General features: G+C 52.0%; 1 protein-coding gene across 1 annotated transcript in view; it reads left to right on the top strand.

The window, feature by feature from the left end:
* Positions 1–18,600, top strand: part of PCBP3 (poly(rC) binding protein 3) — a 41,508-nt gene that overhangs the window by 8,477 nt on the left and 14,431 nt on the right. The window contains exons 2-8 of the mRNA XM_009574859.1: positions 10,562–10,633; positions 10,941–10,964; positions 11,957–11,989; positions 12,716–12,832; positions 13,245–13,376; positions 13,688–13,816; positions 16,592–16,666. Coding sequence (XP_009573154.1) covers positions 10,562–10,633; positions 10,941–10,964; positions 11,957–11,989; positions 12,716–12,832; positions 13,245–13,376; positions 13,688–13,816; positions 16,592–16,666 — 582 coding nt within the window. The remainder of the gene's footprint in view (positions 1–10,561; positions 10,634–10,940; positions 10,965–11,956; positions 11,990–12,715; positions 12,833–13,244; positions 13,377–13,687; positions 13,817–16,591; positions 16,667–18,600) is intronic.

Here is an 18,600-nt window from a genome sequence, read left to right as displayed (position 1 = left end):
CCCCAACCCCCCATCTTTCATCTGCACAGCCTGGCATTGGGCTGCCATCTACTTTTAAAAAAAAAAAAAATCAGCAGCTAAATCAATTGTTTTTGTAGAGATTGAGCATGGTCAAAATAACATGCTCCTTGCCCGTCTTGACCTGGCACCTCCTGTTTGCCCCCGTGTGCTCCGGGTTGGTCTGTCTGTCTGTCCACAGGCGCCTGGACAGACCTCTCCAGGGCAGCCCATGCACTGTGAGCCTCGTCCCTGTTTCCAGGGATTAGAGAGAGAGAAATGGAGATGGGACGAGATGAGGCAGTAGATTGCTTTGCTCTTGGGATGAAGGGATTTGCGCACTGCCCCCAGATCAGTAGATTGAAAACGGAGGGAAATTATTGGGATGATGCTGCCTACGGGATTAAAGCCAGGGCAGCCATCAGGCTCTGGAGGAGGGGAATGAGGGGGGTCATGGATGGGGGGGCCACGGGATGCCTGCTGCTCTGAGCTGCAGGGAGATGCTCCTGGTTGCATCCTCATCTGTTTTGGAGGACGCACTGGAAGCTGATGCCCCCTGGCCCCAGCTCTCCAGGATGCCTGAAAGGGCATGCAGCGTGATGGACCAAGGTGGAGAGAGGGAAAAGGGGACAGGAGGCCGCGTCCCTGGTGGCTGGATCAAGAAAAATAGTCGGGGAGGGGCGGGGGTTGGTGCCTGCTCTGCAGGTGTTGCGGCCATGCATGCATCCATGCAACAGCGGTGTAGAAACAGGATGGGCAAAAGCCTTGTGCTGGTTAAGTCCATTCAACCCTTTTAGGTGAGGACTGAGCTACCTCCTCAAGGTTATGGTTAAGGCTGTGCAGTCTCTGGCACAGCAGCGGGATAAACATGCCCATTGCTTTCTGCTTTCCCGAGGCCCTGGAGGTGCTCTCCTCTCAGCTGCACCCCCAGTTAAAAGAATGCCAGGAGTGTGCCTGGAGCTCTTTGCAGAGCTATGCTCTCTCATTTCCAGGCTGCTGGGGGACAAGTCACTTGTCCTCTGAGGTCCACACAGCTTCCCATGGTCTTTCCTCCTTTATAAAGCAGCCGGTATGGACCTATGGCCATGAGCATCATTTTTTGGGTGTCCTTTGGCCTCCCCCTGAAAAATGGCGTGTAAAAACATAGGGGACTGCTATCTGATTGTCTCGCCCCTCGATCTCCAGAGAGGTGCATTTCCAACGCTGGATGCTGGCTGCGCTGGCATCCTTTGGGCAAGACATGGGTCCTTCAGAGCTGGTCCATGGCCCCAACAGAACATCCCTGGGACTTTTGTCGAGGCATCTCTCAGTGCGAGGTGGTGTCTCCTGGCTCCCATTCCTTAGCCTCTGGTTAGGGGAAAAAAGGCTAAATTGAGTGCATCCCTGAAGCATGACTGGCCCTGGGCATAGCTAAGTGTCAAGGTTATAAGTGCAGTTGTCCAACAGAGATGAGCATTATTTGCAAAAATGCAAATGTTTGTAAGATTTAAACAACGATGACTGGCAGAATGACATTGTCACCAGCAGCACGTGGCTGTGGGGAACCTCTTTTCCAGTACCTGACCTGGATCTTCTTCACTGCAGTTTAAGCCCCTCACTCAAGACTGTTGTCCTGTCTCCCCCCACCATCCTGTCCTGCAGAGCCTTGGCTCCTCGAGCCCTTCCCCATGGGCCATGTTTGCTCGCCCCACGGATCTGGGGTTGCTCTCTGCTGGCTGGATCTCCCATGAAGACCCACCTCATCATTCTTGGTTTCCTTCTGCAGATCCTGAGCTTGCAAGTTGAGTTGTTGCTCCCAGCCCTTTTCAGTGGATGGGGAGCTCTTCCTCTGTTTCTGTGCACTTAATTGCACACAGCCAAGCTCAGTGCTTTGCCTTGCTGAACTCTGTCTTATTTTCTCCCTTTTGCCAAGCTCACTTTGGCTTCTTGCCCTGCTCTCCAGTATATTGGCTTCCCCGACTTGGGTAGTCACCTGGCAGTTTAACAGGAGTCCCACTGATAAATGCTTGGGGGGGGAGCGTTTATAGCATTTCCCAGCCATCTTCAAATGGTTTCATCTGCCCCAGGCTTCCCTGGCTCTTTCAGGACAATGCCACGTAGGACAGTATGAACAGCCTTGTTACTGCCACCCCTGTACTACCAGTTAGGGCATATCCCCTCCTCTATGAAGACTCATCTCAGGGGGTGTTTATTGCTGGTGCTTGCAGAAATGCTGGATGAGCTGCCCTGGCTCCCTTCACATCACACGAGTTTCTCCATTCTCCAGTGGCTCAGTCCAGCCGCCCTCTGCGGCACTGCTAGTGGCATTTCCCCATGTCCCACCACACGTTCAGGGGTGCAGATGTGGAGCGTGGCACTGAAGTAGTCATCTTCCCGGCCTCTGCAGTGCAAGGCGGTGCCATTTCAGCTAATTCGGGAAAGCTTTAGGATTTTTTTCTGTCTCTCGATTGCTGCTGCAGAATTCTCCCCGTTCTGCAGTGCTGAGCCCCGCGGCAGGGTCCAGGCTGGGGGTGCTGCTGGCTCTGCCTTCCTGAGACAACCAGGGCACCTGCACTGAGTGGAGACTGAGCCAACGCTTGGTCCTCGCTGGTCCAAGCTCTTCTGGGGCCCTCGCTCCCAGCCTCTCCAAAAGGTTGGCTTGGGCGTGGAGGAACAGAAAGTGTTTCAGGAAAAACTGTAATGGATCATTTTTATCTGTTCTTTAATCTGCTGGCAGACCAAAAAGCTGTGATGGAGGAGACAGAGTGACCTTCCTTATCCCAGAAAATGTTATTTTCTCAGCTCACAGGGTCTTGAGTCCACCCAGCACTTGCTAAAGGCTCACAGACATCTGAGGATGCTCTTGGTCACTGAGTTGTAATGGACCCAACTGAGTAGTGCAAAGAGCATTGGCTCTCATCACCTAATGGGTCGAAATCTCCAATGTACTTCAGCAGTTTGACATTCACTGAAAATACTGTTTTTATTGGCAAATTGTTCCAAAAGTAACTAACAGGGTGAATTGGAAGTGGCTGAATTAAAATGCGTTGTTTCCACCCACCCACCCGCTCACCCCAGCCTTCCAAAAGCAGGTTTAATTCACTACAAAATCAAACAAATTCAATGAAGACCTATTATACCAAGCAGGGTTATCTCAGCTTGTTGAGACGGTGGTTTAACAGGTTCAGGTCACTGATTTTGCTCAGGGTCCCACAATCAATGAGCCCTGAAACCAGCCCAGACAGGGTTTTCTGGGTTGCACAAGGGCATCTAATAGCCTGCTCCTGCTAAATTGAATTTCCCTCACTGTTTTGTGTCCAACCTCTGCTTGCAACACAGCAGCAGCTCGTGTGAATGAATGGAAATTCTGCATCCTATACATGTCTGCAGATATATATCTCAGGTACAGCTACCTAAATTTTCCCTAAACCTGGTAACTAACATAAGCCTCCAGGTTTTATGTCTTCTGCAGATGTATCAGGACAAGAGGTAGGTGCTATCATCCTGCTGGCTTGTGGCGTGGGATGATGTTACTGCATGCAAGACCTTCATCCTGGGGTGATCGGTAGGGAAAAGCTGCAGCTTCGTTCGCTAGCCTTCACGCAAAAGATTGCAATAATGGCACTGCCATTGCGACAAAACCAGTCGTTCTCCTCGGACTGAGCTTGCTGTAGAGATGGTGGAGACTAACACCATCTGACATGTGGGGCCCAATTCTGATTTCACGCGTGACTGTGCATCCGTGCACCAGCCGTGCCAGAGTTGCACTTCTGTGCGTGGCTGCTGCTGGTCTTGGTTAACTGTTGAGGTGCCGTAGGCTGTGATGAACCACATGGTGCTCAGCGGATGACCAAGGACTCTTACTGGACATCCCTCCCTGGGTTTCCAGTGTCCACAGGCTGGAGTCAGGGGTTTGTTCTACTCTTCATTGTAGAGACTTGCTAGCTTTCCTCGCCCTCTGGGACAGGTCTGTGCTGGAGGTATGTGATGCTGCATTTCTATTCCTCTTGGTGTATCCATCAGGTCAGAAATCACTCTGAAATGCATGAAACCCCTTTGAAAACCTACAAATGTAAGGTGGGTTCAGCAGAGGCAAATGAGGCTGGTACAGTCGACACCCAAAGCAGGTTGCACAGCCCGGTATCGGCTTGTGGGTGCACCAGGTGAAGTAGAAACCCAGGAGCGCAGCAGGGAATTTCCTGGAGGGGAGAGCAGGCTTAGCACAGCTTTGGGCTGGTCTGGGAGCAGACGTGTCCATTTGGTTGGGATGCGGCTGAGCCCACCATGGTGTGACAGGGCTGGAGCTATGGGTCATCATACCAGTTGCTCCTGAACTCTAGCTGATACCAATACCTGGAGCCAATATCTCTCCCTGGAGGGCCACCCAGTGTAAAAAACCAATCCCGCTCTCTAGAGGGCAAAGGATCTGGGCAGAAAGCCATGCTGACGTGAAGGGTGGTAGGAAATGATTGCTTAGAAATAGAGAAGAGCTCCCAAGAGTTGCAGCCAGCAAAGAGGTTGGTGGGAGAAGCAGGAGTTAGAAGACCACCTGAAGCATGGATGTAGCAAATGAGGCAGCAGGAGAGGTTGCTGTGATGGCCCTGGGACTGAATTTGTGAGCAGAGGAGCCAGCAGAGCAGAGAGGGGAATGGAGGAAGCAGAGGGTCCAGAGAAAGGCGCATGTGGATCCCCGCAATAGTAAGTGGAGTAACTGGTGTAGAGGTGAGTGTGACTGGAAGAGCCCCATGGTGCACACGAGCAGGGAGGGGAAGGGGGTTATAATTGCTCATCAGCAGACAACGAGTGACATCCTGGGCCATGAGCGGACACATCTCACCCAGAGGAGAGCAGGAAAACGGGAGTAGGTGACCAAGAACAAAGCCTCCAGAGATGCCTGCTGTGAGGGCAAGAGCAGGGACATTTATCTCCTGTGATGCTTGGAAAGATCAAGGGCAGGTGAGAAGCAGAAATATACTGCTGGCTGATGTACCAAGGTAGCATGGGGCATCTTTTTTTCCTTTTTTTGGTTAGAGATATCTAAAATATTTCCACTGAAGCTGGAGAGGAGCAAAGGAAATGTCAGCCAAAATGACTATGGTTTTTGGAAAATGGCAGCAGCTGGAAATGCAGCTTTATTGCAAAATGGCATTTGGTGTCACTCATGTAGACGGTGCTGCTGTCCTCTCACGGCTTCTTCATCTTTTGACAGCCGAAGCCTGCCGGTGACTGATGCGTTTCCATTTGGAGCCTGAGTTTAAGGGAATACTTGACTTTGTTTTTTTCTGCTTGCTCCTTCCACCCTGGTCCTGACCTGGCCAGACTGCGTTGTCGTCATAATCCTGAGCTGGCTGCATCATGTTGCTTCTCAGCTGCTAAAACGCAATGCTGAAAATCGCCGGATTAGGTCTTAATGGCAGGATCAAGCTGCTGGGAGATGAGTGGGAAGAAAGCTCCCGCTTACGCAGGTGGACAGGCAGTGCTCCTCGGGAAAGCAACCTAGAAAGCATAAAATGTCGGAAAAGAGCTTCTTTCTTGCCTTCCCCTGCTTTTCTCTACATTTAGCACAGCTTTGATTTTCCAAGGATCAGAAAATGCTGGCCTGAGTTTTGTGAAGGGGATATTGAGAGGTCAGAGATGTTTAAACATTTCCTCCCTCGCAGTGGAAAATGTTGTCTTGAGCGATGAACTTTCTGGCCAAGATATTAATCCCCAACATGAAAGTCTGCCAACCACATTGGAAATCTGGGCTGTGCCATAGTGTATCATGGTGTGCTGGAGCACACTGAAGCTTTGTGGTCGTCTTTAAAACCTGGCTTTCTGCTGGTGGGGCTCCTGAAACACCAAAAAGCCCAGGAAGCATGTTGAATATTTTTCAGGGTGGCATTGCTATTGAGCAACTGCCCAGATGCTCCAGGGTAGAATCTGGGGGGTGGTCCTCTGTGGGCAGGTGGCACAGCATCCCCGTACAGACCGGTGCCCCAGCCACCCTGTGCTTTACCTGCACGGGTTGGCAAGGGCTCTTGGTCAACAGGGCTCCAAAGTGTTGGAGTTTACCACTCTGAACTGACCAAAACTATCAAGAACATGTGATTTTCTGGAGGCCATGTGGTGGGCGAGGGGGGTGACGGAGACTTTCTTCTTTGAGTTTGCTTGGCAGCGACTGTGAACTTTCCATTCAAATCTTTCAGGGAGGGAGTGGGTTATGCCTATGGGACGTTTTTGCACCGAGTTGTCCTCTCTGTTTTTGGACAGCAAGCAATGAAATTTGATCTCTGTAATGCTGATGAGAATATTCCATAACAAGATCTACCAAATAAACTCTACTTTGTGTGTCTGTCTTCTGGCAGGACCGTCCATCCCAGAGGCACCAGGGTGACTTTAGTACAGATAAGAGAGATGCTCCCTCTGGAGTTGGGGTCTGCAGGCAGTAGCAATGCTAGCGCCAAAGCAAGAGGAACAGTTTTGTGATGGAGCTCGTTTATGAGAGCCTCAACCACCTTCTCCGAAACGCAGGCTGCTGCTGCCACGTCCCGGGGCGGCAGGGGCTGTCTCAGGGGAGCTGCCCCCCAGTACGGCAGCAGATGCCTTGGCTCTCTGCTGAGCATTTGCAGAGGAGGCGTAGGCAGTGTTTGCTGGAGCTGCGCCGCAGGACTCGCTCGCGCGTGGCTAACGTGACCGGGGAGCCCAAGTGGATGCATGGCAGGAGGAAGAGAAGGAGGAGGAGGGCTGGCTTCAGCAAGCACGGAGCCAGCAATGTCTCCCAGCCCCTGCAGGGACACCGGCTCTGACCGAACTCAGCCGAGCCCCCTGCTATTGCCTGTCTGGAGGGGGCTGTGGGGATCCCAGCATCCGCTTTTCCAGCTCCCGATTGGAAACCAGGCTGGAGAACAAAGTCCAGCCCAGAGCTCGGTCTCCCTCCCCCTATTCTGCTTCACGTGCTGTCTCCCGTCTGGGAGATGATCATGGTATTAAATTAATTTAATACACGGTGTTCAGAATTCCCCTAATTAGAAGGTTTTGCTTGAATTTTAGGAGAGTGTCAGTATTTGTGAGGTATCAGCAAGCATAAATGCAAGAGCGCCAGCTTAGGCAATCGCTCCAACCTCTAAAAAACTGGAAAGGAGAAAAATTGGAGTATGTATGTTTGCGCGTGGGGAAGAGGAGTCTTTCTGCTGTTCTGGGTTTCTATTTTCCTTCCTCTTCTTCTCCTTGGTCACTGGTGCATGAGCTGCTTTTTCAGACATAGGGAATTCCCGATAGATTAAGGAAATTTCCCAGAATTTAATATATTTAACCGCAAAACCAAGGAAGAAGGAAGAACCGGATTGCTCTGAGTACTGATGGTGCCTCCTCCAAGCACTCTCCCAAAAGGCAGGTGCATTTAAAAGGCCTATTTATTCTGCAATGGGATTATCCTTTGGAAAGACATTATCCGGCTGTTTTGGGGCAGATTAGCAGCGAGCACCGCGCTCCCCACCCTGCAGAGCTCCCCTTGCTGCAGTGCAAAGACATTTGGCTGGTCCCCACGATGGCCGTGTGTGGGAGGATGCTGCTCCGGTCCTTTGCCTGTGGTTGCCCGGGCATGATGATCAGCAGAGCCTCGCTTGGCTTGCTGTGCAATTTCCATTTCAGGGCCAAACTTGACACTTCTGTCTCCTAATGCTGTGTCTTTGACATCTGCGGGGCTGCACCTGCTTTGCACTGGGTTGGAGTTGGGCTCTGGATCTACTCTATCCATTGGACTGGATGTAATGACGTCCTCAGGGCTTTCATGTAGATGGACAAAGAAGCCATTTCAAAGCTACTGTGAACTAGGCAGAATACGACAGTGAAGAAGAAGGGTCCGAGATGGGTCTCTCTTTAGGCAGGGAATGCTTCGAAATGCTCAAAATGGCGTTTGAGGGATAATTTTTTCCAGCCCTTTGTCCGTGAAGAATGAAGACTGTGGAGGGAGACACGTGGCCGGGGTAAATGCCTTAGCTCTATTGTTCCCATCATTTCCATTGAGCTTATGAACCCCCATATAAAAGACTTACCTTTCACTAGTATGATTAAGAAAAGGCCAACGTAGCTTTCCCGCTCACTGGAGCATGAAGCGTGTTTAATTTAATAATGCTGATAAATCTTAAAGCCAGGAGCATTTGGCTAACACATGACCCACTTTTTCAATCAATTGGAAACATTTACATAACGGCCTGATGCAGGGTTCCTCCTGTGAGGGATGTGGAGCAGGGGATGGCAGACACCTCCGCCATAAGCGCTGCCACTGTAGGACATTTGGTGAAAGCAAAACGCTGACCCTTAGCGGGCAAGTTGTGACCCACCTCATTGGGACTGCCAGCTCTCCTGCTGCCACAAGGACGTGCCTGGGTTTAGAGCACTTCAGCCACCCAGCTGGGCTTTGGGGTCCATCACCCCAGTGGAAAAGCCCAGACTGCTCCAGGGTCCCACTCTCGCATGCCAGCTCCCAGCCGTGGGGCTGGCACCCTGGGCTGAAGCTGCCCAGGCCGCCGCAGTTGGGCAGCTTGCAAAAGAAAGCCCTTGGGCTGGTGTGCGGAGCGGGATGGCTTTGTGAATACTGCCTCTGCAAGTCACAAAAGAACTGCCTGTGGAGACACCTTGACCATCAGCTGTGAACAGCCTCTACCTTCCTCTGGCTCCGCTGTCAGAGGATGCTCACCAGCCGGGAAGGGGAGCTGCACTTCTGTGTTGGTGTGCACCTGCCTCGTGGGTGGCTGCAGTGGTGTTGCGGCTTTGTTTCTTTCTCTGCGGCAGGGCTAGATTGCTCCTGGGGCAGGACATCCCTGGGGATGGCTGTCCCCCTGTCCAATGGGGGCACCTCTTCAGTGCAGGCACTTTGTCTCCTGGCACATCAGGAGCACCAGCAACACTGACCTCCACAAATCAGCCCGTTCATCCTTTTCAGAGGTGCCTCCCATGTGCGGGAGTCAGCCTGGGGTTAACCAACACAACCAGTTATTCATTTTTCCTTTATTTTTTGCCTGTAGTGGGCTCGGTTTCGAAAGAGAAAGTTCCTGATCTCACACGTAGTGCTATTGTGTGTCAGCCCATTCCCATTACTCTGGTCCCCAACGTCCTCCTCCCCACCCCTACAGTGCCTTTTGGCTAGACATCTTCAATACATTTCATTTCTTATCCCTCTTGTGAGGATTTTACTATTCTTCATTTGCAACATCCAGCAGTCTCAAGATAAAGTGTTTGCAAGTAGGTTATAGGCAACCTCAGTGAGCCGGTCTCCTGTTAGCTCGGTGGGAACACCATCTCCCTGCTAACCACATAGGTTTTATCCATTTTGGATTTCATAAGAACCTCTTGGAAGAGAAGGTTTTACATCAAACCCATCTCCCAGCCATGATTTTTGCATTGCTGTCTGTTTATTCATCCGAACTGCCTTTTTGCATTAAAGTAATACTTGAGAACTGGTTTCCCTCCCATTTTTTGGTCACATAAGTCCCCATCTGAGCAAGGGAAAATGCCAGATGCACATGACCAGGATGAAAAACTTCCCATCTGATATATACTGAGGGACGAAATAACATGGGGAAGAATTGCTGCAAATCTCTCGGCATTGCATGTAGAAGGATGCTGGCATCTCCCTCTGAGACAGGACGGGTCTCCCCATGCAGTAGGCTGCAGAGACATTTTACATGCCTGGTCCTCGTGCAGAGATGCTACTAAGGAGGCGTCAGGAAAAAAAAGGAAGGATTTGTTGCCATTCTGTGACTTTTTTTCCCCCTGCCTTCAAAATATCAGTGGCTTTTTTCCCTCTAGAGGGCAGAGGAGGAAAGAGAGAGAATGGGAAGGGAAAGGAACACGACAGCACCGGGAAAACTCACAGAGGTTTCATTTGATACATGCAAAGCATGAATTACGTGGTCCTGAGACGCAGTGCCCAGCTAGGGTGCTCACAGGTCGGGATGAAAATGCGTATGTGTAGCAATCGGGACACCAGCTCCATCTCCCACTCCGAGCTCCTGGGGTCAGATAGCTATTTCCTGGTTACTGAAAACCTGGCTTTTGATTTTCTGAGTGCCCATTCACACTCAAAATGGTGAATTTTGGTTTGCTAGATAGGTGCCCTGGATCTTTTAAAGTTCCAGTTCAGCCATCGGACTTTGGCCAGGCTATTCCGCCGACTCCCTGCTCCTGCGTCCACATGTTCAGCGGGGTACAGCTGCTTTTTGGCTCGTGCAGGTGTGGGCTAGCCATCTGGCTGTGCCACCTTGGACACGTGAGTCTTTGCTCCTGTGATGGCTTTTGCATAAAGCTGGTGGCAAAGCTGCAGCAGAGCTATGGGCTGTTCCTGGGCTTGTGGCCAGCACGGTCTGTGCAGCCCCATCTGCACCCATTAAGGTGCTCAGCCCACAACATCTCCCCACAGCTCCTCCAGCTGTGACTTTTCCATGCCCTGCTGCTCTGCAGGCTCCATCCCATGTTGAGGAACCTGCCTGTTTTGAGAGAAAACCTTTCCCCCTCTCTGTCCCCAGGTGATACGGCCGTGGTGCTGTCTCCTTCTGCACCAGGGCTGCCATCCAAGCTAACGCACGTCTCCCGTCCCCGGTAGGAAATGGAGTCAAAAGTCTCCGAAGGCGGCCTGAACGTCACCCTCACCATCCGGCTGCTGATGCATGGCAAGGTAAGGGGCTCCCGGCGAGGGCGTTTCCTCGCAGCTCCCTGTCCTGCCTCCGCTCCGACTGTGCCCGGGTCCAGCCAGCCCCACGTGCCACCTCCGCAGCCCCGGGCTGCCGGGAGCAGGTGTCCTCCTGCTGATGGGGAGGGTGGCATGGTGGCACGGTGCTCCTGGCACCTCTCATGCCTGCCCCCTGCCCTGTCCTTCTGCTGGGGACAGTGTGCACCAGGTCTTTGCTTCATTATGGGGTTGGGCTGGATTGTCTTCACATTTTGTTATGTCAATTCCTTTGTGTTTGGCTTTTTTTTTGTAGGAAGTTGGAAGCATCATTGGAAAGGTAAGGATGTTTTTTAAATGTGTATTTAATGCTATTGCCAGCACCATTTGCTGCCTGTGGTGTGGTAGATGCCAGTCACCTCTTCCCCGTAATGTCCTTAAATGTTTGGTGTGCATGAGCTTGTTGCTGTATTTGTGAAACAGAAATTATGAGAGACCCATAGAGGGATTTAAATGGGTCCCCTAAAAAAAAACAATCACCAAACTTATCTAGTGCTGCTTCCAGCTGCTTCACTGGGGTGATGAATAGGTGTTTATGATCACGTTGCCCTGACATTTAATCAAATAGATTCATTAAGAGATATTAAGAAATGTCATGCAGGCCCATTTAAATTCTGCGGCACTTGTCTCTGAGACCACAGGACACCATTTAGCTTGTGCAGAAAAGCTTCATGAGGTGCTGTGCTCCCTGGTGCTTGCCGTGGTGGTTTGGAAAGTCCTGGCTATACAGGATTAGGTTTTTGGTGTTTTTAAAAGGCAGGTTTGTGGCAGCGAAGATTTTCAGCATGAACACCTTCTCATATATGCTTTCACCTTATTTTTTCCACCAGCCTGTCCAGCCCTGGAAAGATTCACAGTTGTACCTCCTTTATATCTGAATATAAAGATATTAGATCTCTCTATAGGTACTAGATAACTGCCCTTTGAGATCACTCTGAAGTGCCAGCTTTTCTCAACATCTGATCAGTTTCTGAGCTTTTTCCATGCCATTTTCCTCCTAATGGGAAAGGTAGAAATGGAGGAGGAAGCTGCAGTTGTGTAGCTGGTTTGTCTGTCGTGTCTTACAGACGCAGGGAGCAGGGCTACGATGGCTTACACCCTCAGCTCTTCAGCCTGCCCATCGCATGGGGATGGAGGGCCAGGCATCACAGAGCTGCCCAAATGTTTGCTATGTGTTGCCACGTATTAGAGATGCGTGTTCAGAAGGATTGTTTTGAAGGTGGAAGTCTTGAGGTTTTAGTAATAGCCTGTGTTTTCTGCTTCCTATTTCAGAAAGGAGAGACCGTGAAGAAGATGCGTGAGGAGGTGAGCAACGCTGCTCTGTAGAAGGATTTGTAGGAGGTGGGGAGAGGAGTGGGAAGGGCCGTCAGGCTCTCCTGCCTGGCAGCGTGCAGCGCAGCGGCCAGAGCTGCACATTGCCCTGTGCGGTATGTGCAGTAACTCCCAGGGTCAGGACACGCAAGCCGGCTGTGCCCAGAACTCTTTGGTCTAGTTTTCTCACTCCATACTCAAACAAACTCCTAACACATTTAATGGGAATTTTCCAGAGCCAAGAATTTGCTCATAATGAAAGAGTGAAATTAAGTCACTCATAAGATGCTTGAGTTTGTCCAAGGTCTTTGTGTCTGCAGCTACCAAGGAATTATCAGATCAGTAAGCAACACTCTTCTTTTTACAAGCAATGATCCCACGAGCTGGTCTTGCCTTGATCGCGTGGGTTTGCACTGCAGTAAAAGACCCAAGGTGAATGCTTGGAAACCCTTTCTGAGGGTCGGGATAAGGCAGAGCTGGAAGCACTGCGGGGGAGTTTTTAAGGTTAGATGGGATGTCGAGAGGCTGGCACAGGTGATGACAAGGGACCAAGCAAGCTATGTTCTCCCTGGCTTCCTGGGGCTCTCTGAGCTTCTGCTGTTGGGTGCTGAACCTTCCCAGGCTGGGGCAGGATCTGACCTGGAGGAAGGGCTGCACCTCCTGTGCATCACTGCCGGTTGCTTGGCTGTGGCTATTCCAGGGCTGCTTTTCTCTTTCCAGAGTGGGGCAAGGATCAACATCTCGGAGGGGAACTGCCCCGAGCGAATTGTGACCATCACCGGCCCCACCGATGCCATCTTCAAGGCTTTCGCCATGATTGCCTACAAATTTGAGGAGGTGAGAAACATGAGGCCTTTGCCCCAGGAGGGCAGAGTAAAAGGGTCAGCATCCAGACTCTTGGATGACCCACCGGCCAACCAGAGCTCCCGTGAGCCCACTGCTGGGGCCAGCGGTGCAGATGGGCCTGGGTACCTCCAACCCACACATGCCTGGCTGGGCTCACTTAACTCAGCACAAAACCTTCCAGCTGGTCCAGACATCTCTAAATAGGCAAGAACTGAGCTTCAGTGAAGTGTCCCAGAGGTCTCACAGTTAATTAACTGGAGGGATGTGCAGTGACACCGCAGACACCAGCCACAGTCTGGGGGACATGACCCCTCTTCTCTGGCCCAGGGCATTTGGGTTGTCCTGGACAGCAGGCGTCCGGTCGGGTACCAAAGGCTGATGCGTTGCACTCTTCCTTCCCAAGGACATAACCAACTCAATGAGCAACAGCACTGCTACCAGCAAACCTCCGGTAACGCTGAGACTGGTCGTGCCAGCTAGTCAGTGCGGCTCACTGATCGGCAAAGGAGGCTCTAAGATCAAGGAAATCAGGGAGGTAAGGCAGAACTGATTTAGTTATTTTACGTAATTGCAGCTCCTTGGAGCTGATCCACAATGAAGGGGGAGCTGCCTTGGAAAGGGGGATCCTTATGCTGTAAGCATCATGCATCACGTTGCTTCCCAGGGTGGTCCTGCTGATGTAGGAGCTGCATCCCGTGGGACCTTGCCGGCGTGCTCCTGCGGATGCAGGCAGGGCGCCGCATCTGAGCTCGCGCGGGGCAGTGCAGCTCTCGGGAGAGCTGGAGCTGGCTGCAGGGACAGGCATTCAGCTGTGGGATTTCTCCTCCTCTCTCTTTCTGTCTCCAGTCAACAGGTGCTCAAGTTCAAGTGGCGGGGGACATGCTGCCCAACTCCACGGAGCGGGCGGTGACAATCTCGGGGACACCCGACGCAATTATCCAGTGTGTCAAACAGATCTGTGTGGTGATGCTGGAGGTACAGTCTGTAACAAAGGGGGTAAAGTACATAGGAAAAAACCCCAGCTGTCACCACAACAGTGCTGGGAGCTGTGGAGCGTGTCTCTCATACCCTTCACCACGCATTGTCGGACCACTCATTTCCTGGTACCTCCGTTTGAAACCCACCCAGTGTGTTTTCCCCACCATCTTCGTACATTGTTTCTAGAGTCCCACGCTGGAAACCTTCCTGGTCAGGTGCCCCAAAGGAGATGGTTCGTGTCATAGCACAGGGCGGCTTCAGGAGAGAGGGGTGCCAGAGGAGGCCAGGCGGGCTGGGCCAGCCATAGCCTGGTGTCCCAGCAGCACCAAGGGTGCTGTGGGAAGGGGACAGGGGCTGCAGCCACTCCACCAAGCACCTGGCCTCCTCTGCATGGAGCTCGCAGTGCCCCACAAGGACCACAGCTGGAAGGAGGAGGCCAGTGCATCCCCTACACTGGGGGAGCCGGGGCTGGGAGCGCAAACCCGGGCTCCAGCAAGGTACAGCAGGAAAGGTAGTGAGGAAGGCTGGTGGAGAGCAGGGCCCGTAGGGTGCATGGACATGTGTCCAGGGTGCCGTTTTCTGGGAGTAATGCTGACGAGCAGAGCTTGAAGATCTCTGCCATGAAGAGATGCTGCTGTACCAATGGCTTATTGCGACAGCCACATGCCCCATGTCCACACCTGTCATCTCAGATGGGAGAAGCTCCAGGAGGAAAACCCTTAGGACATGGGACACTGAGACACTCCACTCCTGGTGCCTCCCAGAGGTGGACGGGCACAGACCCATGTCAGGCCCCTCTTCCTTACTGCACAGCCCGCACACCACTGGCCTTTCACGGCAGGGAGGAGTGCATTTGCCTCTGCAAGAGCTTCAGATGAGGATGCCAAGGCTTAGTGGTGGTGAAGCAAAACCAAATGTAAGCAACTTCAGTTTGGCAGCAGCACAGCTAAGGAGGAATTGCTATAAGCCATGTTCCCACTGCTGCTGGTAGTGATGCTCAGGCAGGTACACTCTGCTGCCAGAGGAGTGCAATTTTAGCTGCACGGTGACTCCAGGGTATGCTCTGGACTGTAGCAGAGGTGGGCCCCAGGTGATGCTTGCAGGTGTGTCATAAAGTCTTTGGTGGCTGCTGTTCTCACTGACCGAAGCAAGGGTTGCTGCTCCTCTGTGTGGCTCAGCAATGGGAAGGAGAAAAACCCGTGAGTTTTCTTGCAGTCTGAAATCTGGGAAGTCCCCTGACTTTAACAGTTCACAGAGATGCTCCTTATAACCTTTCAGTCTTAAATTATCTTACTGCAGAAATCCTCGCTCATCCCCTCCAAGATTTGTAACACAATAAAAGAAAAAGCAGTCTTGTGATTATAGAGGCTGTGCTTTGATCATACAGCTTTCCTGCAGACCTGTGCTTAGCAGGAAGATTTGGAGATGCCACTTGGCTACAAGTGGACATCTAGAAGAATGTACAGAAAAAATGAAGAATTTTCCATGAGATAGCGTAATTTATACTGCCTATCTTTACATAGCAGGAACTGGGTCATTTCACTTCGCGTAGAACCAGGAGGCTTTTATGTGAAATCTCTCCTGATCCCTAGAAACCTCCAAAATCTCTTCTATGGCCTGTTAGTTATGTTCAAGAGAAAACCAACAGAGATAATTTGGGTGAGAAGATCCCGTGCACCGCACTGTGGGATGGATTGCTGCAGCTTGATATGCATCACTGCAGCTTCTGCTCGGACCTACCCAGGTACCAGTCAGGCCACAGCAGGGAGGAGCGAGATGTCCTGGCCACCTGGAGCGTGGCTGCCCCGGGTCACGCTGCCGCAGGAGGAGGGCTGAGAGAGCATATGGGTTGGTGCCTCTGCTGCTGGCTTCTGTCTGGCTGCTCACACGGACTGCTACCACCATGCAGCTCTAGATTAGGATCTCTGGAAACACTGGTGTTGCCATCTGAGAGTGATTTCCAGCCTCTGGCTCCTCCAGAGCTCAGCACCCTGGCCAAAGTGATCACTGCCACTTGTCCCACCAGGGCATGGGAGGTCTTGACCACAATGATGGTGCCTTGCAGCATCTGCTGCACAGCCATCCACATCCCAGCTTGGATGCTGATAGACCAAACCAAGTCCCAAAGGTGACCCTGTTCTGGCGGTGAGGAAGGTGAGAGGGATCAAAGAGCTTAAGCATGGTGCCAGGTCACTCAGATGGACTGCTCACTCCTTCTGATGCCCATGCTCACGATGCCATGCCACAGCTCCTGGTGCTCAGCGGGGCTGGGCTGGTATGAATCCGGAGCGGGCTGTTGACGTGCAAGATCTCTCAGGCTGCAACGAAAGCCACTGCACGAGGAGGCTCGTGGCAGCCAGGGATGAAAAGCCTAGTCTGTGGGTGTACCTCCCCATCTTGCTGCACCTTGAGGGTCTCCTTGAGGTGTTTGAGGAGCGTGCTGCGTTCCAGCATCAGGTTTGAGTCTAGACCAGGCGACGCAGTTTGTGGAGAGCAGAGAGAAGGCGAGGGAGGCAGCAGAGGTCCAGGAAGCGATTAAGGGTCCCGTGCCTTGGGAGGAGATCTCCTGTACCCCAGGTTGTCCTCGTTGTCCATTAAACACCGATTTCCCCCATGTCCTCCTGTCCAGAAACGCGGTTTGCCTGGTGCGGGTGTTGCTGGCACCGGCCCCGGGGGCCGTGCTCCGTCGGGTGCTTTCTAACGCTCTTTTTGCCGCCGTTTCAGGAAAGCTGTTCTAATGTTCTCTCTCCCTCTCCTTGTCCCTTTTCCTAGTCCCCACCAAAAGGTGCCACCATTCCCTACCGCCCAAAGCCCGCCTCCACCCCTGTCATTTTTGCAGGTGGTCAGGTAAGAGCCGACCCGCTTGCAGCCTCCACTGCCAACCTCAGCCTTTTACTGCAGCACCAGCCGCTGCCCGTTAGTGCACTCAGGTTTCTTGCCTTCTGACTTGCATGGTGTCATCCCATCTGTTGCATCCCACGGCAGGTGGACTGAAAGCTCTTTGCAGAACCGCTGGCAGTTTGCAAACCCAGGCAGACGGCTTAGCTCCTGTGATGGCTGCTGGAGGATAAGGAAAGGGCCAGCCTAGGGAAACAAGATAGTAGCTCTGCTGGGCACTCGTGCACCAAGAAAAGGCTGGAGGTAGCACGGAGGTGTTCATGTGGCCTGGGGAATCATAGAATCATTTAGGTTGAAAAAGACCCTTAAGATCATCGAGTCCAACCATTAACCTAACACCACCAAGTCCACCACTAAACCATGTCTCTAAGAGCCATGACAAACCTGCTCTGTTTCAGATGGGCTCACGTGCTCAAAATACTGATTTTTGCAGGTACTCACGCCTCGGCGAGTCCTGCTTCTAAATTGCTCCTGGCTCAAAATCCAGCTTGAGTTTCCATTATTATACCCAAATTCAGTATTTGCCGGCAGTTACCTGTGTGAAGGAGAAAATGAGAAAAGCCTTATTGAACAAGAGGCCATGACCATGCTCTTGCAGTGGCTGCAAGTGTTTATTTTCTGGCATCTCTAGTCCAATTAAAAATAACTTTGCTTAGTTGTAATTGATGCGAGATAGGAAGGGCTCATCCCAGCCACTCCAGGACCGTGCTGAGCCTCTGTTCAGGGCAGCCTCTGTGAAAGGGTCATCCCCTTCACCGGTGCTTGGCTGGTTCAGGGTGGTGCTTCCCCCCAAAATGCCGTAACCTCTGCTGCAAAGCTGGGTCTCAGCTCTGCCCGCAGGAGTGCCTGCATTGAATTGCTTTCGGTGACATTGCGCAGTGCTCGGTCTGCAGGCTTGCAGTCACGATGTGGTATTTCTAGCAACCCTTGGGAAGAGATGGCAGATTTTTTCTTTGAAGGATAACCGTCGCACACACGTGCCACGGGAGCTGGCAGTTGTTCTGCAAACCAAAATCAGCTCCTGCAGCATGTGATTTATGAAACAAGAGCAGTTGAGCAGGCGGCTGCTTTTAAAGAGGGAACTTGAACCCTTGCTTTTTCCACCTCATCTACTCACCTCACCGGGTGACTGAGGACCTGCCTGTAGATGCCATCATGTTGTGGTGCACTGGTATCTAGCAAGAGAGGTACTTTCCCAGGAGCTCCAGCAGCCGGGTAGAGCCAGCACCACGAAGGTACAACTAATGCCATCCAGAGCAGCACCGCACAAGTTACTTCGTTTCTCCCCAACCATAATAAGTAGCAGAAGGGCAAACTAAGGCTGGGAGCAAAGCCCAAAGCACAGGCTATTTCAGGCAGCGTGCTGAATTAGCATCTCTTAGTCATCGCCAGTATCAGGAGGAGTGTGCCGTTTGGTCTGAGCAGCCGTCCTGGAAAAGAGCTTTGAGTCCAGCTGCTTGGTGAACTTATCTTCTCAAAAGGGAGAGTAAGATGGAGGTAGCGTTTCTTCTGCTGGCAAAGCTTGGTGTCTTGCACAGAAGTGACATCGTGGGAAGAAGCAACCGTCTCTGAAATGAGAGCTCTTCCCTGCCGCCCCGGAGGGGTGGCACAGGATGGGTGGGCAGAGGACAGCAGGTGACAGTCAGTGGTGCTGTGAGGTGCTTTGGGGTGGGTTAAAGCTGCAGGAACTCAGTAGGCTGAGGGACGCGGTGGCCGATGGCAACTGCCCCATCGTCCGTGTGCAATGTCAGCCTCTGCAGAAAGCCAGAGGTCACACAGGCGGGTGCTGTCAGAGTTGGGTTGCATCTGTCCAAGACACCTTCCTGCCTTTAATTAGCTTTTTCTAATCAATTGTTCCAATCAAAAGACATCAACCAAATTAA

This window comes from Fulmarus glacialis, unplaced genomic scaffold (genome assembly GCF_000690835.1).
Source record: "Fulmarus glacialis isolate BGI_N327 unplaced genomic scaffold, ASM69083v1 scaffold29233, whole genome shotgun sequence".
Lineage (NCBI taxonomy): Eukaryota > Metazoa > Chordata > Aves > Procellariiformes > Procellariidae > Fulmarus > Fulmarus glacialis.
This window is presented reverse-complemented; position numbering and strand designations above follow the sequence as displayed.